The sequence below is a fragment of the Cyanistes caeruleus genome, chromosome 12 (assembly GCF_971803275.1).
Source record: "Cyanistes caeruleus chromosome 12, bCyaCae1.hap1.1, whole genome shotgun sequence".
Lineage (NCBI taxonomy): Eukaryota > Metazoa > Chordata > Aves > Passeriformes > Paridae > Cyanistes > Cyanistes caeruleus.
Genome location: NC_141712.1, coordinates 13699743 through 13724310, shown reverse-complemented (window position 1 = coordinate 13724310; position 24568 = coordinate 13699743). Strand labels below are relative to the sequence as shown.

The following is a 24568-nucleotide window of genomic DNA, read 5'->3' as shown; positions in this document are numbered from 1 at the left end:
GTAAGCATGAGGATTTTGGCATAAGGATGAGTGTTCACTCTGCTGTTCTCCAGCCTCCTTCTGCTGTCACGAACAAACAGAGAAACCTGCCCAGAGCCTGTGCCCACAAAGCAGTGAGTGTGTGCCGGCCCCTGACAGTCCCTGCAGGAATACCCTGAGAGCTGGGCAGGTGCAGAGGCAGCTTGGGGGGTAATAAGGTTTTCTGGGTGGACTGACAATACAGAAGTTTTGGATTTGGATCTGTGTGATATGTCAGTGGTCTGAAGGCAAGGAACAAACATGGGGAAGATGAAACAATAGTTCACACACAGTCTGTTATTTTTACCGTAATAGTGTAAAAGATGGAAGAATGGCCTGATAGGAACCTAGCACTAGCTAGTCCCAACTAGTATGTAGCAGGAGTAAAAAAAAATATAGGAAAAGGTCAAAGATATGTCTGCAGCATATTAGGTCCTGTCTGATGATAGGGCTTGTGCCCAGCTAGTATGGTAGAGCAGCACGTGAGCAGTGCTGTGGCAGCATCACATTTGTCTGCCTTCAGTTCTGCTGCCCAGATCAATGATAGTCTCATCTGTGAGTGCTCTGGGGAAAAAGAGGTACAAACAAACCCCTTGTCAGGTTTCCAAGAGAGGGAGGAGGCAGGAAGGCCACCCCTGGCACTGTCCCAGCCCTGGAGTGCGGGTCTCCACAGGGCTGGAGTAAAACCCCAAGGAAAAGCACAGCCCCCTTGCCGCCTGCACAGCTTTTGCCTAAATGCCTCTGCTGCCAGGTTTCTCCCAGGACACTCCCTTTACCCACCACACACACGGCGCTGGCCATGTCCAAACACGTACCCGTGCTGCTGAGTCCTGGAGAAAGGACCCCGAATTTCCCCTCTTCCCACCCAAAATGCAGCTCCACGGCTGGGGGCTGAATGTTGGCTCAGCACATGTGCTGGCTAAGCAAGACACAAAGTGCTGTTTGCTCCAGGGCTAATTAGAGCTATTGTATCGATTAGCCTGTGAAAGAATCGGTGCCCAGAGCTCCACAGAGCGAATCCCAGCCCACAGACCCGTCTCGAACAGGTGCTGGGGCCGTGTTCCCGTGGGGCTCCCCCATCCGTGCCTGCCCAGCCCCGCCAGCTCCAGCCTCCGCTGCTCTCGGCACCGTGCGCGTCAGCGCCTCATAAACAGCCCCGTGCTCCTGTCCCCAGCGGGGACCGCGACACGAGCTGCAGCCTGCTGGCCTCCCAGGGGCCCGGGGAGCTCTGCCTTCCCGACAGAGGCTGTGCCACCCTCCCTTCATGGGCACGCATCTGCTGCTTCAAACCCATCGTTGCCGAGTCCTGTGATTCTACGGCGTGCCGCAACGTTTGCTACTCTTCCTCTGCTTTTCTTTCCCCTTCATTTTTACTCTCTCAAGCCTCTCAAGGCTGGTATTAGAGGGGCTGTTTGCTTAAGGAAATAAAAAAGGGCTTTCCAGCTCTCCTGTTCACAGAAAAAAGGCTTTAAAGTACAAGCCAGAGGGTTTAGGAAGCAGCAGATAAAAGCAATTTTCCAATGGTTCTCTTAAAAAAACACAGAGAGTTTTAGTTAAGCTTGTGATTGGTTTTGGATTTAACTCCTAACATTGAAGTTGGATTTTGGATAAAACTCCTAACCTGGGCATGGGAATGCTGCATTCTTCTAGTGGGAAATGTGAGAGTGTGTGCACTGCCTGGTCCCCAGGAGGGGGTGGGCAGAATGAGTGGCAGCAGCTGCACACCTCTAGCAGTCACTCAAAAGCTTTTGGAGATTTCCTGCACCGTGGGGCCTGATGAATTGCACCACTCTGGCACAGTGGTGCCAGATCCCTGCGCAGGGCACAGGATGGGGAATGGGCTGATCCACGGAGGAAACAGAAGCTGTAAAGGAGGGGAAAGGAAGATAACTGCATCCTGAGCACACAGAGCTGATCTGTCCAGCTTGGCAAGGCTCGTCCTAAGCTGGAGTGGCTCTTCCTGGGCTGCCCATGGCTGGTGCAAGCAGCTCTGCCCCAGAGTTCTGCTACATGCTCCCTGGACTGCAGCAAAGTCCTTTTTCAACTTTTCCTTACAAACTGGGGTGATTTCTGGGATAGGACTTGGGGAGGGGAGGCACAGGAGGCTGTGCATCATCTCCCCATCACACTGCCACCACTGGTGCCTGCAGACCTGTGTGGGAAACAGCTTGCTCCATCGTGGAGCCTGGCTACAAAGAAATCCCTGCGTTCCTGCCATTCTTTTCCATTTAAGGATTTCAAACGGATAGCAAATACATCAGGAAACCACATGCCACCGCCACGCTCACCTCCCAGCATCACAGATGGTGCCAGACCTGACGCCAGCCGCGTGAAGAGCCTCGGCATGGTGGTCTCCTGACAGATTGTCCTGCAGACACACTGCAGAATCAGGAGGCTGAGAGCAGCCGGATGGTCCCACGTGGTCACACGCATTGCTGGGGGACAGGGCTCTGAGCCCCTGCTGCACAGAGCTGGGTGCTGACTGGCTGGCATAAAGCAGGAATCACACACAGGGGAGGACATATGCCTTGCTAGAGCTATCCAATTCCCAAGGAGCTTCTAGGAGCAATAGTTGCCCTGAAAGCCTCTCTGGTGCACCCCTCAGGAGGTGTCCCATCTCCTGCCCTTGGCCTGTGTGAATGATGCTGTTTGTCTTGCAGGGCAGGGTGTGATGGTGGAGCTGGGGCACATCAAGGGTGCAGAAAGGGAGAGGGAAGCTTGGATTCCTTGCAGGGGAGGAGAAGCAGGGGCTGTGAGTTCCTAGGAGAGTCTGGACTCCCTGGCTGTGAAGCTGCATCCCAGCACTGCCATGCCCCGGTGTGATGAGGAGATTGGGGTGAAAGGTGGGAGATGCAGTGAGGGGCTCACTGCAGGGTGTGAGTGCTGCCTGTGGAAGGACAGAGCTGGTGGAAGAGGGAGGCTGCAGCCAGCAATAGGGGCAGCAGTGAAAAAACAAACCGAATGGAACAAAAAAAAACCAACCCCAACCCTTGGTTGGAAGTCTGCCAGCTCCAGCTGGTTTCATAAGGACATTTCAGCCTAAAAATACACAAATACTCAGCCAAAAAAAGTCAAATCTTTCTGCGCCGAATCTGTCACCCACAGCCCTTCACAAGGCAGGAAGAAATTCCTGTTGGGTCTGTCAGTCGGAGATGAGAACAGATTATCCGGGGTTCAGGACTATGGTTCAGCAGGCTTCCTTGGGGGGATGCCCTGTGCTGTGTTTATAGATGGTGCTGGCTGCTCCTCACCACTAAGCCAAATGTGAAAGGAGAAGAGATCATTTCCAAGTTCTTGCAGTGTCTCCTCCTCTAGGCAGTGTGAACTACCTCAGCTCCTACCCTTTTGGTATGAGCTTTGCCAAAATGGGGACAGCCCTCATCTGATGAGTCCATTTATTTGTGTCTCATTAAATACCAATTTAGTTAGTCAAGATGTCAAGATTTTACTAATCCCAGACCAAAGACAACACAGTTACGATGCACCACAGAATGAAAAATGGCTGGGAGGTAATAGGTACTGCTGTGCCTTTGTCCCCAAGGAATGAACTACCTATGCAGCTTCTCTGCTCCTCCTTGCAGGGCAGTCTGTATCTCCTGTGTCTCTTCAGAGCTGTGCCCCAAAAGAGAGTTGGTCTGGTGGAGCTCTGCCTTTGCCCTGGGGTCTGAGAGGGGCCAAGTGGGATGGGCACTATAACAAGATCCAGTGTCTTATGATGATGTTGTTATGCAGAGTCCTGCAGACCTGTGCCTGTGAGTTTTCTTGCCAAAGAAGCTCAATTCTCCTGCTCTCCTTTCAGAGTTTGGTGGGATAGGGAGGTGAGCATCACTTAACACCTGCTGTCAGGATAATCTGATGTGGTCTCCCCTCTGCTTTGGGCCAACAGAGGCAGCCCCTGGAGAGTTTGTACCCAATTTTGGTGAAACTGTGTGTTCCAGGTGGGTGAAGACTGAAGGGGAGATGCTGGGAAACATCAGCTGATTTAAAAACCAATGTCTTTCCTATTGTGTTCTTCCTGCACCTCACATCAACCCTAGATGAAGCCATATAACAACAGTAATTCCTTAATTTATGAGGATAATAAAGAAACCTAAGGCCTGTACCAAGCCCAAACATTGTTAGACTATAACAAGCTGAGGCTCAGATTGCCCGTGTCTCTCTCACCTTGCACTGACAAGAAACAGCCCCACTCCAGAGCCAGCACCAGCAGATATTGCAGAGTTGCTCCTCCCTGGAAATAGATTTGCATCTCATTTGTGGGAATGGAGCAGGGTTGGTGATTCCAGTCAAGCAGCTTTGGCCTTTATGGACTGTTTTGTTTTTCTTGTTGTAGGGAGAACTTGATTATTCAGAGCTGGTGGGCATATTTACTTACTGGGGTAAATTAAACCATAAATTCAGACAAATGTACCTACCTCTACACTTGTGATGTATTTTTCCTTTCTGCTTTATTTGGCTTCAAGACACAAAGGTGGATTGTTCAATAAACAGTGCAATGCAAGTCATCCCAATTAATTGGATTGTTCCATTTATGCTGCTACTGCCTCCAATTAAATGCAAGGGAGCGCAAGTGACAGGCACGAGTAAGATGGGTGTGCAGAAAACCATATTCTAATGCAAAAGCTGTGATGAGAAAATGGAATCTACACACCTGATGGGAATATTAATGCAAAACCTTGACCTATAATTTTTCTTTCTTCAGTCTGAGTGTGCCAGAAACAATTGCAGCTCATTAAAATGGATCATCTCCTGACAGTCATGCATAATGACCAAGTCCCACAAGTCCCATGGTTTAAATGTTTGCCTTGCTGGTGAAGCCAGCAAAGTAAATGTTTAGACCATAGGACTTGTGGGACGTGGACATTATCATAGAGCTTCATGGTCCTGCATGACTAGACACAGGAAACTGCAGCAAACCTCGAAGACCCTTTGTCTCTTTTACACCCAGTGTTATCAGAGAAAGAGCGAAGGGAAAAAAAACCAAATCCAAGACTGCCAGTGTGGGCTGGACCTCTGGAGTTCATCTGGCCCATCCCCCTGTCCAAAGCAGGACCAACTTCAAAGTTCAATTCAGTTTGAAAGTTAGCTCAGGTGGCTCAGTGCTGAGCACTTCCAAAGATGGAGATTTTACAGCCTCTCTGGGCAGTCTGTTCCAATGCTGCCTTGTCAGGGCTCAATCTGGAAGCCATTCACCACATCACAACAACATCTGGCTCTACTTTCTTAACTGCCTTTTTGATGCAAAGTGTGTGTTGGCACGTGGGATGCAGTAAGTATCGGTAGGGAAGGTGATAGCATCGTGCAAAGACAATTCTTTTGCAAGGAAAATAGATCAGAAAACAGTCCCACACAAGATGGGGTGAGAAGGAAGGCACTGCAGTATTTTATTCTGAGTCTGGTGCCGTTTTTCTGTAAGGCACTGCCAGACCAGTTCTTGAAGATGGAACAACCAAAATATTGTCCAGTTTGGGCTTGGTACTTGGCACAGACTTGAGATGTCAGTGCCGTGGTTAGCTGTGGTAGAGCAACAAACACAATTGCATCTCTCTTTCTCCACTGAGCAGTGAGGTCTGTATCCCTCTTCAGAGGCACCTCTCCCTCCCTTGGCTCCTGATGGAGGGAGCCAAAGGCAACAAGCTTCCTAGCCCTGACACCTCTGATATGTGTGAAGATGGATGGGTTGAATGCAGGCCTAAAATATTTTACATTTTCACGGTAGTTTCACAGCCCTGGCATTATCAAATGATCTTTCAAAGTACTTGGAAGCAGGAGGAGAAGAACTTGAGAGAGGTTCTGGCTTTTTTGTGTCTGTGTACTTGCAAACTGTCTCTGCCTACACATCTTGCAGGGCCTGTTCCTGTTTGGATATGCACACGGAAAATCAGCGCTCGTGTGGATGCTCTGTCTGCTCCATTTCCCCCTCAAGTTTGGAGACTGTTCAAAGCAGGTCCCCATCCCTGGGTGGTTAAGATCAGACTTGCCCTGTGTGCTGCACTCCACTGACCAGTCTAGTTATGAACTCGAGGCTAGGAAACACAAGACAGTTTTAAAATCTGAACAAAAGTAGGAGATTAAGGAAACCAGCTGGAAAACTCTATTTTGCTGATTTTGAAAGCAAAATGTGGGTCACAGATGTGCTTCCACAGACAGAAACTGGCTGGAGAAGAAAAAGACATCGGCATTGCCCAGACTCTTTGATGATCAGAGGTAGATTTAGCTCCTAGGCATGGAGACAAGAAAGGAAGACGAGACTAAGTAGGAATAAAAACATAATCAAGATATTAGGAATGTGGAACGCAAGCCACCCGTAAATTTGCCTTAGGGAACTACGAAAAAATGCAGTAACAAAAAAAGATGAAACCAATTGCTACATCTTACTCTCTTCCCTTGTCTTGCCTTCCTTATGGTTTTGCTTTTTGCAGTCCAAGACACAGGGGGTCCATTACAGAACCTTCCCTCTTCCTTGATCATGTTTTTTTCTTTGCAAAAGTTCTGTTTTTGCTCCTTTGCAGTAGCTATGAAATCCTTGCTAAGGACCAAATCCTTGCTTAGAGCCCAAAAGAAACAAAGCTTTGCAGGAAATCCATACTGTCTGCATGTATCAGAGGCTAGAAAGCCATGTGCTCTGGCCCATCTGGCTCCAGAAGGGAGCTAATACTTCTTGTTTAGTCTAACACAAAAGATTAAACTTATTTTCAGTGAATTTGATGACAGACTGGTAAGAGCCATGCTGCCAACCCTTGCAGGCTGTTGGTTAGCCTGTGACTTGGTCTCCCAGGGGCTGCAACAGAAGGCCTGTTGTTCCAGCCATTAAAAAAACCTCAAGGTAAAGCACTGGAAGAACAATTAAGGACAACAGCAGCACTGACTCAGAGAAGCCCAGGTGGTGGTTCCTTAGAAATAGTCAAGCAGCAGGGGGAGGTTCTGAAAAGCACTCAGGGCATTTGGTGGGTGGTCTCTGGGGTGAAGGGAAGTGCCAGGAGCACTCCTGAAGGTCTCAACCTGTGCTGGCCATGACCTGGTCACTTGGTGCCTTCAGGCTTTGTGGCATGTGCTGAGTAGCCATGCAGCACAATCACCAACTCCTGCAGGGAACTTCCCTCCTGCCAGCAAAATGCCAATTCTTACAGCTTAACACCAAGAGAAGCCTGAATTGAAATGCTCGTGCATCTCACTCCCTGTCAGTGTTTTTCAGACTTTGCAGATCTTATAATTCTGTTCTTGTCTAGAATTTATTTTTCTCAGCCCTAATGAAAACACATTTTGTAGTTGTTAGTGTTTCAAATCGAGTATCAGTGTCAATAAAGACAAGCCTTTTGCTAGGGTGGGAAAAAATATAAAACTGTCTCAAATCTTCCACTCATGCAAAAGTAAACAACCCCAAAGCATTGAAGAATTCAATAAAATATATGCCTCTTTTCACTGAGAGTCCACTGGGCTTGAGTAAGTGCCAACTGAGCTCTCACTTGCACCACCATCTCCTGATGGCACCAGGGCCTAGCAGTGTAGCAGGACGTTGTGATGGTGCTCTGCCATGTGAAAGCATCTCTGGTCCCAGGGGTGGAACCACCAGAGGCTCCTAAACACCAGCAGGGCTGTAAATGAGAAGGACTTTGCTCTCTCCAGCTTCCTCATCCAACCTAATCCAGAGAAAAAAGGTGTCCAGCCACAGCACAACTCACAGTGCAGATAAGGAGAGAGGCAGCACAGCACTCCCCTGGCAAGGAGGGTGATCCATCCTCATCTGGATGCAAGAGATTTTGTCAGAGACACCAGAATTCATTTGGCTGGGCTGCAGCCCCAGATTGAAATTGCTGTGAATACTACAGCACAGCCTCTTCAGTTGATGTCTAGAAACTGCTTGTGGTTTCAGAGCTCTTGCTGATGAATTGCCCAGCAGCTGGTCATATTGGGAAGGCTCTACTTATTATTTTCAACTGCTATCTTGCATGGAAGGAAAATCAAAATACTTTCCTCAAGGTAATTGGCTCTAAAACAATTGAAGATTTTTCCACAAGGTTGTAGTGCAATTAGGACTGGCATTTTAGATAATTTATTTCTCTAAAGGTATGTTTATGCTACCATACCCTCATTTTATGGGGAAAAGAAAAAAGAAAAAGAAAAAAGCTGATGGCAAGAGAAAGCTGATTTTGCTATTACAGGCAATGAAATATAGATTAAACCACCTAGTACTGATTAAAAGGCAGCAGAATGCCAGGATCATCTCTGAGGTGTGATCATGGTTGGGTAGGATGCTGTGTCACCAAGCACTGATATGCAGGTTTCCCATTCAGTTTTCCATCAATGCCAAATGATGTGTCATCACTTGCCTTCTGCTGCAGCCCCTCAAGAGCTGCACTCCCCAGCTGCCCTGCCAGCTTGGATGGGAGCAGCTGGTGCAGCTGTGAGCACCAGCCCCACCACACAGAACAAAACCAGCAGCCACACCACTGCCTAGGCTGTGTTTTGGTAGATAACCAGGAACACCCCAAGCAGAGATGCCAAACAATCCAAACATGCAATAACAACTCCAGAAGTGCATGAAACAGCTGGTGAACTTGATTTGGGATATAGGTACAGCCAAAAGCATGGACATAGCATTGCCCGACACCATTGGGAAGCCTCTATTTCCCTGACTACCAAGAGGTCCAAGAGTACAACTGAGGAAACCAATGCTCTCTGCTGCCTGTTCCTTATGTTTGTACTTAACCACTTTTGGCTGACTCTTGCCCAAGACACAATCCAGGGCCAGGGGAATTTTGCCTGATTGCAACAGATGCTGTGATTGAAATTATGGGATGAAAACCTTTAGTCTTCTGGACTAGGTGGAAGCAAATTAATTGGATCCATTATCATTACAAATGGGTCTGAACTGAAACTGGGGAGACATGGAACGTCTCTTCAGAGCCACAGCAGCCATTTATGGGCAGATGTCCAGTCCTTATGACAGTATGAACCAAAGCCATGGATTCAGACAGTCACCAGTGAATGACATCTGGATGTGGTCTGTAATTGTAGAGAAGCCACTGACTGTATTACAAGAGGAACTCAATGGCCCTGGAAAGGTAAAGACATCCCTTACCCTTGGCTGTAACCCAGCTGGCCCATCAATACATCATACAACTATGGAAGTACAGTGGGAAAGAAAAGCAAACAGAGGAAAGAAAAGCAAAGCCAAGAGCTGTACTGCTGTACAAAGCAGGTGATCACACCCTTCTACTTTCCATCAGATAGACAAAGGAGCCATCTGCTGTGCCCACAGGTTGATCTGCCTATATTCGCTAGATCCATGTTTGCCAAAAACCTACCCAGAGACATTAGGGAGCAATTTGGGAACCTGGCCTTGGGGTCACAGACCTGACCCCAGACTGGCCAAGAGGGGACATGACTGTCCTACCTGATCCTTTGGGCTGTGCAGCACCCCATGACACAACACACATCCCAGACTGTAAGCAGAGACATGTTCAGTTCCACTGCCATGAGGTCATTCACTCCAGCTAAAACTTTAACAAATCCAAATGCAGCTTCTAAACATGAAAGAGGGCTACTCACTATTGGGCTGAGTCGTTAAGTTGATATTCCCGGGACCGGTTGAAGCATTCTTGGATCCCAGAGTCTGCCCAGAGCCTCATCATAGCTGACAGCAGCTCTGGAGAGAAGGGCTCTGTGTCCTCCATCCGACTTACGACATCACAGACCATCTTGGCATCAGCCTGCAGAGGAAAGAAACAAGAGGTCACATAGATGCTCAAGGCAGAATTTGGAGCCAGAGATTTCAGAAACAGCTCACCAAACCATCAGGAGTAAAAAGGCTGTGTTTCTTGGGATAGGGCTTTAGCATCTACACTGTGTGATCTAGCTGAAAGGGCAAAAGGAGGATAGAGGAAGGAAATCACAAGGAAAAAGATTGTTTGTACAATCCACCTCATATAAGCAAGTATTTCTATTCAACAGACAAAGCAGTCTGCACTGCACATGTGTGGAATTTCATAGGAACAGAAATTCATACATGTACAAGGATATTTAAAATTGTTAGCAACAGTGCCTGCTTTAACTGAATGTGGAACCCTGCTGAAGTGGGGGCTTTGTATCAGAAAGAACAGCAGAAAGACTCCAGAAACAATTTTTTCCAGATGCTGGTTTATTGCTTTTCCTGAATTCTTGTTCTTTGCTATGAGCCCCTGCTATGAAGGCTAATTCATGTTAATGCAGACCACCTTGGCTGGCTGTGGTGCTGTGTGACTCAGAGGGAGAGGAATCTCCCACAGTTATGGAGCATGGCAGTGAGGGCAGGCCCAGCTGGCCATTTTCAGATGGAGTCTTTTTTGGTGAGAAAAATGAGATTCACTGGGACAGCAGCTTTTCCAGGAGGATAGTGCTCTGACACAGTTTGGGTCCGGAAGATGTCTCAGATTTAGGATGGGAACGTCTAGACAGCCTTGGAATAACTGAGTTCAGCCCCCCTGTAATAGTCCACAGTGGCTGATGCTTCACTTGTTTGTGAAGCAGGACACTCAAATTCATGACCCCCTTTGCTTGCTTTGCAAGAAGTAAATGACCCACAGCACCCACAGACTCCTGAAACCCTTGGGATGTTGAGTAATCTGCTGAGTTTTTCTTTCATTGCTTTGAAAATGTCTCATATTTCTACTAGCTGAAACAAACCAAATAATTTTTGCTACAATTAATTGGAAAACAGGAGCTCTTGTTCCTTCTGTCTGTGCAGCAAACTTGTGAAGACAACCTTCTTGTTTTACTACCCGATCTCTTGTCTGCCAGACTGAACCCAGTCTTGGCCAAATGCAGGTAGAAATCTTTGCCTTCCAGGGTGTTTGATCTAAGCCAGCTAGTGCAGACCAGAAACATAAATCTTGAGAGGGGATTGCAGGCTCTGCCCATGCTTTGCTGGCTACAATTAGAAGTGCCATCATTGAGGAGCACCACAATAATCTCATTGTATGGATGGGAATGGCAAGTGTATGACAGGATCTGCATGGTCAGGATAAAAACTCTGTAGCGTCTTTGTTGAACTCTGAAACTGTGGAAAAATTTCAGGGCACCAAACTGAAAGCACTGGAGACTGAAGCTGCTGGAGATTTCAGTGCTCAATGAAAAAGCCTCAGATGCCCTGAAGATCTAGCCTTTATGGGCTGAAGAAGTCTCAGTACTGTATGTCTCAGTACTGTATCCCATAAAACTTAATGGGGTGGACTCTATGCTTTGAAGGCTTTATGAACATAAAATCTTTCTCACAGAGCACTTAACTTCATATTTTAGTGCCCAGGAATCCTCCCAGCCCTCTGTACACTATGCTCATTTTGGAGAGAAAAGTATTGGTGACTCACACCTCAAAGCCAAGACAAACGAAGAACCTTGAAGAGTTCAGTTAATTTCAAAAGCTTGTTTTCTGCCCCGGAGTGCTTTGTGAGCTGAGTGAATATTCATAAATCATCCGTATGGTTTGCCTGCCCTGCTGGAGCTGCAATTTTGCTCTTTTCACAGACTCTAAATGACATAAAACCTGCTAATGGCTGCGGTCTGCCTTGGCGCCATTATTTGTGCATGGGTGATGCGGGAAAAGCATCCATGCTTCCAGTCAGGTAGAAGAATGTCTATGTTATCTTGACTGCTGGATGGGGTTACAGGTGTAAGTCACAGATCTGCCCATCTGTCTGCAATGGCAAAGCACATTTGAAGCTCTCCAGCTGTCATGGGCATGGTCTGGGCTTCTTCTGAGTTTTGTGGATTTAACTGCAGGCTGCTTTTTGCAAAATATCGGAGGGAAGGGCACAGTCATATTTTCTGTGCTGGGAAATAGCTGCATCACCTTTTCAGCTGCTGAGATTTGTGGCAGTTCCCCATGAGTAAGATCCAGCATAGGGGGTTTTTGAGCAGAAGACAGAGATGAACAGCAATGCCGAGGCAGAATGGGAGTGACCAGGCACAGACATTTCTGGCTGTAGTTATCTGTGGGCCTGTTGGGTCAGAAGTGGGGCTGAGCACATAGGGCAGGGGATTATTTTGGTATGTGCTCCTCTGCAGTCACTGGAGGTCCCTTTTGGGGACAGGAGAGGCTGTCCTCCCACAGCATGGAGACCTGCCTGCAGGGCAGACTGAGAGCAGGCTGAAATGGGAAGAACGTGAAGGAAAGTTTAATGCTCCTGCTGAACAGTAATAAAAATATTCCAGACTTAGTTTTATTTTGCAGAGTGAACCACTGAACTCTTGGTTTTACAGATCCAGAAAAGGCAGGTGAAATGAGTACTTTTAAAGATGCCCCTTCCCCCTACCAAGGCTGAAGTCCCTCTGTCAAGGAGCATGGGGCCATCGAGGAGTTCAGGCATTTGTTAGATGATTTAACGAGCAATTAAGGATCCAAGAAGAGAAGATACCCCTTTCTTTTCTCACTCTCCAGGCTGTGTCTCAAGCTGGGAATGACATTAAAATCTCCAACTCCCCCTGGGCCCAGCAGGTAGATTTTTAAATACTGCCTGATTGACTTTTCCCTGCCTGCCTCCCCCGGGTCTGCTGCTCCTGCTTTTCCCGAGGTGAGAGGAGTCGAGCCTCCCGCCAGGCTCTGCCTCTGTACTTCAGCCAGCAATTAAATAAAGCAAAACAAAACAGGCCAACAGCCTCCCCACTCCCCTGCCTTGCAGTTCCCATCCGACAGGGCTGTCGTTAATGAACATCACGGTGGTATTTCAGCTACCTCGGGAGCTAAAAATAGGCAGTGCTTGGCCCCTGGGATTGCTGGAAGGAGCTACAAAATGGTGCAGGGCTCATTCCACCACTGCTGCCTCTGCCTTTCCCAGCTGCTCTGTCTCCCGTCTCCTCGGAACGAGACATCTGGGAGGAGGATAGGAGGTCAGGCTGGTCTCCTTCATGCTGGTTCTTATCCAGCATGAGCATCCTAGCCTATCTCTGCAGCACTCCCACACCTCCTGCTGCCACTCCAATGGCTTGCATTTCCCATAGCAGGTGAAACCCTAACACCTGAGCTGAATGCCTTTGGGCTGTTCATTATGGAGAGTGGGATTTGTCACTTTGTGTCATTCCTGAATGCTGATTGCATCCACCTACAGCAGGAGAATTAAAGCTGGCTGGGCATGGCCTGGGGAGACAGCTGAGCTTAGAGACCATGGTAAGGTGAAATTGTACATCCGGGCTTTAGATATCAGGCCAAGAGACCAAAAACTCTGCTGAAGAACAAACCTACACTTTGGTTGGGGAATGGAGAGGGCTCTGTAAGGCCAGAGCAGTGCCTGAAACCCATAGGCAGATGTGAACAAGAAGCTTGTAAACACAGCGGGAACTTGGCATGTGTCATTCCTAACCCCAGGTTGCCTACCTGTGCACCACACTTTTGGTATAAATCCAGCTCAGAAAGGGATCTGCTCTCTCCCTAACCTGGACATGACTGCAGTTATTTAATTGTCTCCCATATGTCACTGTCACCAGGCTCACAGCCTGTGCTCAGCATACAAACTTGTGACTTCACTTGCAACAGCCACACAGCCCAATTAATGTGTTACCTGGCTGGAAGGGAGAGGGGCCCTTCCCTGCAGTCTGACACTACTGGCAGCTGCGTTTGTCTCTGCAAGCAAGTTATTTTCCATCATACCGATACAGTTCAGCCCTAATTACTTGTTCCTCACCACCACCCATGACTGGTGCCCACGAAGATACCAGCAGAGCTGCACAATGAAGGTACCAGCAAAGCTGCTCTGCTGCCCTGGCTGCTGCAGAGTCACACTGGAGTAGGACCCAGGTCCCCATCTCTGAGTATCCCAGGGCAAACCCTGGCTCTGATCCTTTGAAGTTGCCTGGACACTGACTAGGAGACTCCCCCCACTCCTCCCCAAAAAAGGAATAGTTTTCTGGAAGGGGAAATTTAAGGGAGAGGCAAAACCTTGTGTGAAGCTGTGTGGTACAAATCTGCTAAACCCTGTAAGAGCTGTGCTGTGTTACAGCCACTGAAGGTATCAGCTGGTATGCCACACTGTACTGTCCTTTCCTTTTGGTGAACTAAATCCCAGTAAATATCAATTTTTTTTGCTGTTATTTACTCTGATTAATGATACTTGTCACTTAGCCTATCTCAAAGGTTAACCCCGGGGCAATTTCCTCTGGTGGCTAGTTGTACTAGGAGCTGCTTCTCAGAACATTTCAGAAAATCCATGCACTGGGGGAAAAGATAAGCACTGCAATTTGGCTGGTGGTATGAGGCAAATCAGCACAGTACCAGCCATCAGCAAGCAATCTTGTTAAAATAGTAGTGGCCATCATGAACCTGGGGGTAATCAAACTAATGTCTTGAGACCATCCAGCATCCAAAAAGGACATCCTTGCAAGGGAGCCCTGCGGGGGACCCAGATTGTGATCTCAGGGCACAGCAGTGTGTGCCTCTGCTACTCCAGTGAGAAATGATGTCCTGTAACTTCACAGCAGAACGTGTCTCATAAACTGAAAACCTCCTGCTTCTTCTTACAGAGTGTCTCAGAAATATGGACCCCACTTCCCAGCCAAAGAAATTTTGGGGGATGCATTGCAGCAAAAGCCAGTGATTTTCACAGCATTTCAGCCTGAATAAATCCTGGAAACAAAGTATGGCTGGTGAATGTGCCTTTTCCAGAGACATCCAGGGCCCAGCTCCAAGTCCATAGAAGTTTTTCTAGACACCGAATAAACAGCTACATGTATGACTCTCCCCCTCACTCTCCCTCTCACACATCTGTGTTTCAGAGCTGACCTCTTGATCTGTGGAAGTCTGTCTGGCATTAAGCAGCTGCTGTGCACTATGGGAGAGACAACTTTCCTCCTGCACCCTTTCATCTACCCTCAGAACATGTAATTGAGGCCTCCCACCTCGGCTTGGCATTTGGCTTGCTGAGAGATCCTGGAAGGCACTGAACAGGTAAAAATCTCTCCAGTGGCTTATTAATATCTATCCCTTTGGAGATTACCTTGAGGTGGACACCCAAACTTCCCCTCTTCACTCTTGTTAGCTGGAGGTGGAAATGCAAAGCTCTGGACACAGATCTCAGTGGTCTGGGAAAGGGGTTTACACAAAAACTCAGTGTAGTGCTCTCTAGCAGTTTGCATCACACAACAAAGCTGAGCTTAAAAAGTTAAGTTAGAGACGGCTGGCTTTCCACAGAGCCACAGTAGCCATCTACCCTCATGTAAAGCTCTCACAAAAAGGTTGGCTGGCTTGGATACAATGCCGAAGGGCTGCCGTCTGTCTGGGAGCAGACAGACTCTTCTGTACAGAAAACATAACCCGACAGCCACGGTGACATCCAGATCTTCTCGCGAGCTTGTGCTGTCCGGCTGGCAATTAGTGCAGCCCTGGTTTTCATATCCTTCTGGAGCCAAGATGGCACCATCACCTCTGACTATCTTGGCCAAACAGTTCTGTGTGTCTGGGAAGAGGTCTAGGATCTCTAGCCTGAAACCTTGTTATAGCTGGCTTTTTTTTCTGTCTGCTACTTCCTGTTTGGAGAGACATTGAGCAGGACTGATATTACAGATTATTATGTTCCTTGCAGCAGCCAACTGCTCTGTGTTCAGTACTACCTTCATTCCCATTCTGTATGATACTACAGTTGATCAAATAAAATTTATCAGCCCTTATGTGGGTATAACCCTCTTTTCCCCTGCTGCGACACCTTTGCTTGGACTGATCTGGCAATCCAGAGACTGGATAATGCATGGACTAGACTAAGTTCTTGGGCTGCCAGCTATGGCCTTTGTAAGAATTCCTATAGCTCCACATCCTGTAGAAAATAGTGGTTCATTCACTATTGGGGGAAAAACCTGTGACCCAACAACACAGAACTCAACCTGCAAGGACTCTGTATTTCCTGAATTTGCTTTTTTCTAGGAAATGCAGGGTCCTCCCCTCTTCTTGAGGAGCTCAGAGAAGCTCCAGAGCTGGGCAATACAAATGGGGTGGGTAGCTGACCTAATTTTTCCAAGCAAGGATAGGAAAGCCAGAAACCATGTGTTAAATGGTCTCAAAATAGGTCCTGACCCACTAGCTGCAAAAGCAGGAGAGAAAATAGCATTCTGCCCATCACAGTCCCCTCTGCTTCAAGAAGAGGGCATCCCCAAGAGACCAAGAGCCGCTGCATGCTCCACCAGCATCGCTCTGAGAACAGGATGCTTTAATGGGTCCTCTGCCCTACAAGCACTGAGCAAAGGGGCTGGGTACAGGACCTGAAAGCCCAAACATCATCCCTCACTGAGGACTTTCAGGCCATGCAGGCACAGACAGCACTGCCCACCAGGGAGGGGATGAGAGAGAGAGTCACAGATGGGGGACATTAGCCGCATGGCTTCATGCTCCGCAGGGAAGTGCTCTGCCGCAGTGCTGAGGAGCAAGCTGAAAACACGTAAAGATGAGAGAGCAAAATCCTTGCAGCTTACTGCCCTTCTCCTCTCCCTAATATCCTCTTCTGGATAGAAGTCCATAAAATGTAACAGCAGTGGAGTATTTGTGCTGCAGTAAACGGCAGGGAAATGCCTGAGATGCCACAGTGAGAACACAGGTGGGGGAGCTGCACTGGCTCCTGGCATTTCTAAAATAAATGGCTATTTTCCATTCATTGCAACACAGAGGGCTGAGGATGAACAGAGTGGGAGTGGTGGTGATTCTCTGCGAACCCACTCCGGGTTTGGGAATTCCTGGTGGGTTTAGCATGTATGTCTTCCACTCTTCAAATGTCTTTAAGATTTTCCACACCAACATCCCTCTAGGGGATTGTGTTAAGGGCAGCAGGGCAGAGGGGACACAGTTTCATTCCAAGCTTTCCCACCAAAGGGGGAAAACAGACTTTGTCTTTGGAACAGAAAGGGAGACCAGCCAGCTCCTGTGGTGGGTGCATTCCCAGGAGAGAGATTCTTTTTAACACCTCTGGCTAAATGCCACTTGTGTATGATGGTTTATAGGGCAGTGTCTTCCTGCTGGGAAGTCGTGCAGTGCTGGAACCCAGTAATTAGTTGAATGCTCAGAGCTTGATCCTGAACGGTGGGTGCTAATCTCCACTCCACAATTAATTTCACAGATTTATCAGTGCCTCTGTGATGAAGGACTAAGCCTGTGAGTTACATTCTTCTGTCCCTGAAGAAAGAGATGGTGTTTCAACCAGAAAGAGCACTGTTTCATTTTATGGTCCTTTTTTTACTTGGTGATCTCTATTGAAGATTTATACCTAAAGGAAAACAGCAAGAGAGAAAATCCCTCCCTTTGCCCCAACCCTGTTAAATTTCATCTTCCTGTTGCTTCTTCTCATAACCCACAATTTCTTCTGTAATCCACAACTGTGATATCTGGGTAGGGATTTTGTACTGCCTTCCACTGACAGAGCAGTCAGTGGCTTTGCTGTGCATACTCAAGCTTTGTGCCTGATGTGAGTGGTCTCAAAATTATTTCTTGCATTGCTGATGTGACACTAGGCATCACAGCAGCCAAAGAATAATGATTCTTCCACTTGGCAGCAGAACTGAAAAACTAGGTAGTGTAAAAAATCAGCTGCAATGAAACATGGATTTTCCTGCGAACCCAAAATCCTTTGAAAAATTTAATTTCACATCCAGCCGAAGCTCTTGCCTTAAGTCCTATCAAAATATTTTGAGTCATTTAGGTGCTGAGTATTATTTTTTAGAAGTATGTCAAATTCCAAACAAAAATTTTAGGTTTGAATGAAATGGAAAAATGAAAACAAATTACTTTATCCTTTCAGGAATGCAAAATCCTCTTGAAAAATTCTCACATGATTTCCTCTCGTCCATAACTACACGAAGATTTTGACTGGAGTTGTACATTTTAACCAGATTCGTAGATTTTGACCAGATTTTACAAATGCTTTTGGTTTATTTCAGATTATTTTTAGCCATTTCATCAAGCATTTCTGTCCAGGTCTATTAATAAGTACAACAAGAATTTTCTCAGCAGGAGCCCTTCATTCACAGCTTAATTTTTGTTTTAATTTCAATTGTCATCACCTTAAATTTTCTGGGTTTTGGTTCTGTGCTCTTTCACCAGATGTCCTACAAGACGATCACTGCTGAGTTTTCCTTGCAATGAAGGGGTTTGCAGCAGTTCCCAAAGCAAATATCCAAGTGAGGTCCTGAGTAAAGCATGTGCTGCCTGTCTTTGCCTCTGCTGGTGTGGGAACTTCCTGCTTTTTAGTCTCTGGCTGCAACACAACCAGTGATGGAGATGCAGGCTGACCCCAGACAAGGGAGAAGGACTTCACACTGACACATGGCAGGTTTACATTAGAAATTAGGAAGATTTCCCAGAGAAGCTATGGATGCCCCATCCTTGAAAGTGTTCAAGGCAGGCTGCTTGGGGCTTTAGGCAACATCATCTAGTGGGAGGTGTCCCTGCCCATAGCAGGGAGGTTGCAATAACATGATAATGTCCCTTCCAACTGAAACCATTCTAGGATTCTATGATATTAACATTGTGAAGGGGATAGGCTGAAACAAGATGTAATTCACTGAGTGACTGGTTAGCAAAATTTTGCCTGTGACTTTTTACTACTATAATCTTTGTTTAGCTTCTCTCCCTCTTAATTTCCAGGTGACTGTGAGTGCTTCTTTGCAGGAAGGACCAGAGGTAGAGGTAGGGGAGCATTTGGATGAGCTTCTGCTGTGAGTGGAAGCTGCATCTGATGGGGCTGAGGTGGAGCAGTGACTGGTTGAGGAGTCTGTAGCTGCTTAAAAGGAGCACCAGAGTTCAGAACAGATGAAAGACAAATTTTTAGTTAAATCTCCCCTGTACTGCTGTATTTCCAGCAAAACCAAGACATGGGTGCTTGTAACAGGCTTGGAGGAGTTCTTTCTTTGATCAGCAGGGATTACAGAGACTAACCTCCAGCAAGTTCCTCCTTACTGGAGCTGAGGCACATCACACACTAACAGATTTGCTCACACATTGTTTCAGGTTGCTGCAGAGAAAAAATGTCCTATATTTTCCTCACAAGAGCATCAAGAAAGTTCCCCAACCCTTTGATAGGGGGAGGGTAAGAGAAGAAGAGGGAAAGAAGAGGGAGGGGAAGGGACATGTTGGGTTGAGTGTGAGCATTGCTGTTCCAGGGGAAGCTGTCCTCAGGGATATTAAGACGAACTTTATTTTTAATAACTTCTCTTTTCAGAGAAAAAGGATAAGTGGGACCTCAGGTGCATCATTAGATGACAGGATAGTTCACAAAATAACTGCTGGCAGAGAACTACCTTTCTAACAGCTTAACAAGGGTAGGCAGAAATAGGCTGAGGGGCTGGAAGAAATCTTTGATGCTGTTGTGTGTATTTATTATTTATTCTTCTGGCACAAATATAGCATCAAAGAATATCAAAACCAAAAAAGCCCATAAACTGCTGTCACCAGATTAGTCCTACATCTCTGTAACCATGGCATCATGTAGTAATGACAAGGAAAAACAGCAACAATGGGGAAAAAGCACCCAGCATTTATGACACTTGGGAGGCTGAGGCAGACTTCCTTGCTCTGGTGAGGATGCACCAGAAGGGATAAGAAAATCTGGGAGCATCTTGCTAGCCTGGGCATCTGTGAAGCTCAGCTATGGTGGAAAAAGCCACAAAACAATGGATTTGCTCCCTTGTGTGTAAGCCTGTGTGATACAAATAGAGGAGAGAGGGTGGGTCCACCCCTAAAACCCTTTGCTGCAATTACAGGTCACCTCAAGCCCCACAGAACAGTGGGGATGGCACCAGTGCCTGCCTGCAGCCAAGAATCGAAATAGTTGCCCCATCTCAACACCATGGTCAAAGCTCTCTGTCACTGTGACCTGCTGGTGTTCATCTCTGGGGGTGTGGCCCTGCCATCCTCATCCTCTATCTCAGGTTCATCATATTTCAGTGCATTCCTTCCTTCCCCTCTGTGCTCCCTCTCTCTTTGTGCCACCCTCCCTGGGTCTGCAAGTGCTGCAGCTGCTGCAGTGGAAAGCCCTCCCTTGGTGTCTGTACAGAGCAGAGGACTGTGCTGACATGAGTAGCAAGGCACAAGCTTAATACTGTGCTGAGTATTTATTGGAAAATTTAATATATATTCACTTTTCTTCTGGAATACTTTGGCTGGATTGGAAATATTTCAAGAACCATCTGGGGATTAGGGAGCTTCTTTTAATCTGCTTTTGTTTTGTTTCTTTTTTTACATCTTTGCAGAAAAAGGAGTAAAAGCCTGCTCCAGAACGTCCTCCATGGAGGGACTGGGATTTGGCAGTGTCATGCATTGATGCCAGTGGATAATGGGATGTGAAAACAGTACAGCTTGATTACCTCCCAGAGTCCCTTTGCAGAAGGGGTCAGTCTCCTGCTGCAGATTTGGGGCAGAAGTAACCAGCATTCTCCAGCCATCCAGCTGGGAGCAGAGCTCAGGCTTGGGGTCTGTTTGTGCTGCCCTGGACTCGCCCAGCAGCACAGAGCAGAATTGCCAATAAAACCTTGGAGCAGAGATTTTCATAGCTGCCTAATAGGTCTAGAAATCTGATTTCTTCTAAAATAAGCAGCCCAAGTCTGTAGTAACTGTGTCCATCATGGCAGCAGAGTGCACAGTGGGTCCCTCCATGGCATAGAGCCAATTAGTTGGAAAGTGAGAAACGCCAAGAAATCCAAATTCTGCAATTCCTAACTTCTCTCCAGTTTTCCTTCCTGGTTACTTTGGCTTTTTCTCTCCTGGCAAGCCTCTCTCCCCAGCACTACTGTGGCTCTGCCTGCCTGCAGCCATCCCAGCCCTAGGAACAGCCCTGCCTGTGCAGCACTCTCTGGAGATCCCATTTCTCTTGCAGGCGTTCAGCCCATGGTGCATCACAAAAAAATATCCCCAGCGGAGTGAATGATGCCAGTAAGAGTCTTGCCTTCCCTCCATCTCCCAGGGCTACTTTCTGCCTTGGCTACGAGCCTGCTGCATCTTTGTGTGGTTAATAAAAATAACCTAAAAGTACTCAGGAGCAGACAGAGCAATCCCAGAGACTCCAAACATCTAAGGGGCTTTGTTTCCAAGGCAACATCTTGTCTCCTAGCTGCAAAAGGCCACGGGAATGAAGGCAGCCTATGGAAAATGAATAGCTAAATGACAACAACAACAAAAAAAATCTGCTGGGGAGCATTTCAGAGAGGGAGGGGTGTTCATAGGGGGGCCAGGAAAGAGCGAAGCTGAACAAACCAGGAGTAGCTGCATAGAGCATGCAAACGGACAGGGTGCAATTTATCTCATGAGAAGCTCAGTCCTGCCCCCATTGAAATGCAGAGCACCACTTCCACAGACTAAATGGGAGCAGGGGAGCTTGCACAAATCAGCTATTCTTTTCTTTCCCCCCTTTTTTAAGCTACAGTGTTTGAAGATTGGAGCTAGTTAAAAATAATCCATTGTCCAAGGCAGAGACTTTCCCGGTCCCAGGAGCTCCCAGCCAGGGCTGCAGCTCACTATTGATTTTGGCCACCCCAGTTTCCCACTGCCACAGCTGCCTCCTCCCTCCACAGCCCAGGGCAATGAGGCAGGTGGGAGGTGCCAGAGCACCAGAGCATCCCTCCAGCTCTTCCAGGAAAGAAACATGTTTTCACCCATTTCCCCAGGTTTCCAGAGCTGTGTGGTGTGTTAATATCTGTGCGCAGTCCAAGCTGTAGTCAGTTCTTTCACTATGGCTGCAAGCATGGCTTTGCTCTTATGGCCTTTTGAGCCAACTGCCCAGATAGCAGACTTGGAGCATCAGGCATGGGGAAAGCACAGATGCCTCTGCCCCCCATGTCCCACCCATGACACCCATGGCCCCTGTCTGACACCATCCTCCCTTGATAAGGGCAGGCAGGCAAGTCTGGGGCTCCACCATGGTACATCTAATGTGCAAGCTTCCCTTAAGTGACTGCTGCAGTCAAATGCCCCTGGGATCATTTATGGGATTGATATCAGACAGGGAGGGGAGAGGCTCCCCAGCACCAGCCGAGACGCCTGCCTGCAGATGCGCTGCTCCTGTCTTTCCTCTCCTGCGGGTCTCCTGGGAATGCCTAAAAGCTGAGCATCATGATGCCAAGTGAGCTGCCAGAGCTTTTCCTCTGCGTCTCAGGAGGTGGCACGGATGCCCTGGGAACATGACAGGCATTGGGGTCAGGAGCTCCTCTGAGCTGGCTCTCAAGTCCTCAGCTTCCCAACCTACACAGAGCTCCACCATGCCTGAAGTGGGCTCCTGACACAGCAAGGGGAGGAGGAGGAGGGCGTCTGGGAATTTCTGTGGGGTGGCCAGGAGGGATTTAGTGCGTGGTGGTGCTGGTCTCTGCCCTGGGCTGGAGTCAGCCTTGGGCTCAAGCTCTCCCTCTCCTTTCCTCAGAGACTCTTTGGGATGATGAACAACTCAGCCATTGATGTCCTGCCTGATGTTAAAACATTTTATTTAACTAATGTTTTTTCTTTGTACCTTCTCTCAATCAATACCATGTGAGCTAGAGGTTCCCAGAGGGAACCTGATAGGAAAATGCTCACCTCACACTTTTTTTTCACACCCTGTGCTGTAGGCAGAGCCAATCCATCCACATGGATGGATGGATGACTGCTATTTATTATTCATCTTGGTATGCAGAGCAGAGCCTCTGTCTGAGCAAGTTTTGAGATGATGAGGTTTGCTTCTCACTCCTCCTCCTTGAAATGGTTTTAAATTTAGCTTAACTTCAGGGAATTCCTCTGAAATTTCCCTGGAGAAGCAAGGCTGGAATTTGGTCCTTATAGGTCTGCCCAGAGCTGAAGGGCTGCCATGGGAAACCTGCCTGCAGGGAAATAGAGCTGGCCTGTCTGCTGTCACCACCACTCCTGATGGGCAGTGCTGGTGTGTCACCCTCCCTGACTCCTGGAGAGCAGTTGGGTACATGCAGTGCAGGGCCAGGAAGCACAGGCTGCTGGAAAAGTGGAGGACAACCAGTTTGACCAGCCATTCTGTTCCCCCTCTTCCCAGGGGACATTCAGTAGGGGAAAACCTGGGCAACAGGGAACTCCTGGGGCTTGAGGATGGACCAGTAGGGAAGAGACTTGATTAAAGAATGGGGAGAGCATGGGACTTGGATGTTTTTATCAAAACCACCACAGCCATTTTACCTTCTTGTCCCCATTTCATCCTTCTTGCAAGTACCACTGAAAGTATTGTGCACTTAATAATTTTCTATCCTAAACTCCTTTGCTGTATTCCTGATCACCTTCCACTGCCATAACTTCCATCCCTACATGTCTGAACTTCTCTTCTACATGAAATGATTCCTACAGATCACACTGAGTTTTCACTCGCAAATACTCTTGGACCACTTTCAAGGCACTCACCCCCACTTAACCATGATACAAATTGTGTGGTACTCTCTGTACAACTGGTTGTCAAAATAGTTCAAAATATTAATACAGGAGCTGGGATTTTCCAAGGTACTTGGTATTGACCTAACCTGATTCACACTGGGCTTGACTGTAAATTGTTAGCAACAGGGAATGATGAATGTTCCTGAAAATCCCATTGCTTGGACATAATGATACAGAAAATAGACTTTGCAAAATACATTATTATTGGCTTGTTAAAAATTCTCACCTAGATGTCTTTAAAAATGCATCTGCTCAGGTTGTTAATGGCATTTGCATGGACAGTCTTGTCATTATGTCTTAATAAATAGTATTGATTTATACTATAATAAATTTATAGAATAAGAGCTAAAATATAGGCAGCTGGGTGGCTGTATTATACTTCTTTGGAGTATTTGCTGGCAAAGTCTCGTGTTTTGGTTTTTCAGAGGACTGAACAGGAACAATACACCTGTTACCCTTGGTCCTAACATGACCAAGTGATAAGCATCTGTTGAGCAGTCAGGGCACTCCAACCCCCTCCTAAAAACCTGCCTGCCTCTTCATTTTCTGTGTCACCCTTTTGCTTCAGGTAGCTTAGCTCAATGACTTGGGCTCAACAGACACACAGGCTGGCTTCCAGACCCTCAGCTAGGGATAGACAATACATGCTTATATCTTCTCCACAGATAAAAACTGTCAAGCTTTCAACTTGCCTTTGAGCTGGTATCTTCAGAGTAATAGGTCAAGCTGGAAATGCATTTCCAGCCCCTGTCTGCTTACCAGAAGCAAGCTCTCCTTCGCTCCTTGCCGCTCCTTGTGAGCCACAGCACTCAGCAATGAGGCCATTGATGGAGCAATGGTATGTTCTTTTGTCCCTGCCAAAACCCTGCTCCCTCCTATTCAACTCAACAAGATGTGAAGCCCTGGTGCTGCCAAGTGTCTTTTCAGCTGCCAAAGGAAAAGGAGCTAATCAAACAAGGAAAAGAGCCCAAGTACCAGGCTCCATTCCCAGCTCAAAGCCCGTGGATACAATACCCACCAGCTGGACTGGTCGGCTCCCAGCAGCTCCTGTTCTGCCGGTCCTGGGGTGAGAGCTGTGGGCTCTGCTGCTCCCGGTCCGCATTACTGCTGCCTCAGTTAGCCCGTGTTGGAGAGCTGCTGCACTGATCCCTCTCAAGGCACACCACAGCCTGTACTTGTTAGTCCTTTAGT

The 24568-nt window shown here is 47.5% G+C and overlaps 1 protein-coding gene across 2 annotated transcripts in view; it reads right to left on the bottom strand.

Annotated features, from left to right (window-relative positions):
- GNAO1 (G protein subunit alpha o1) overlaps nucleotides 1-24568 on the bottom strand; it is a 138894-nt gene that overhangs the window by 36566 nt on the left and 77760 nt on the right. For both annotated transcript variants that reach the window (XM_086847085.1, XM_086847084.1), the window contains exon 4: nucleotides 9571-9731. In XM_086847085.1, the coding sequence (XP_086703211.1) occupies nucleotides 9571-9731 (161 nt within the window). The remainder of the gene's footprint in view (nucleotides 1-9570; nucleotides 9732-24568) is intronic.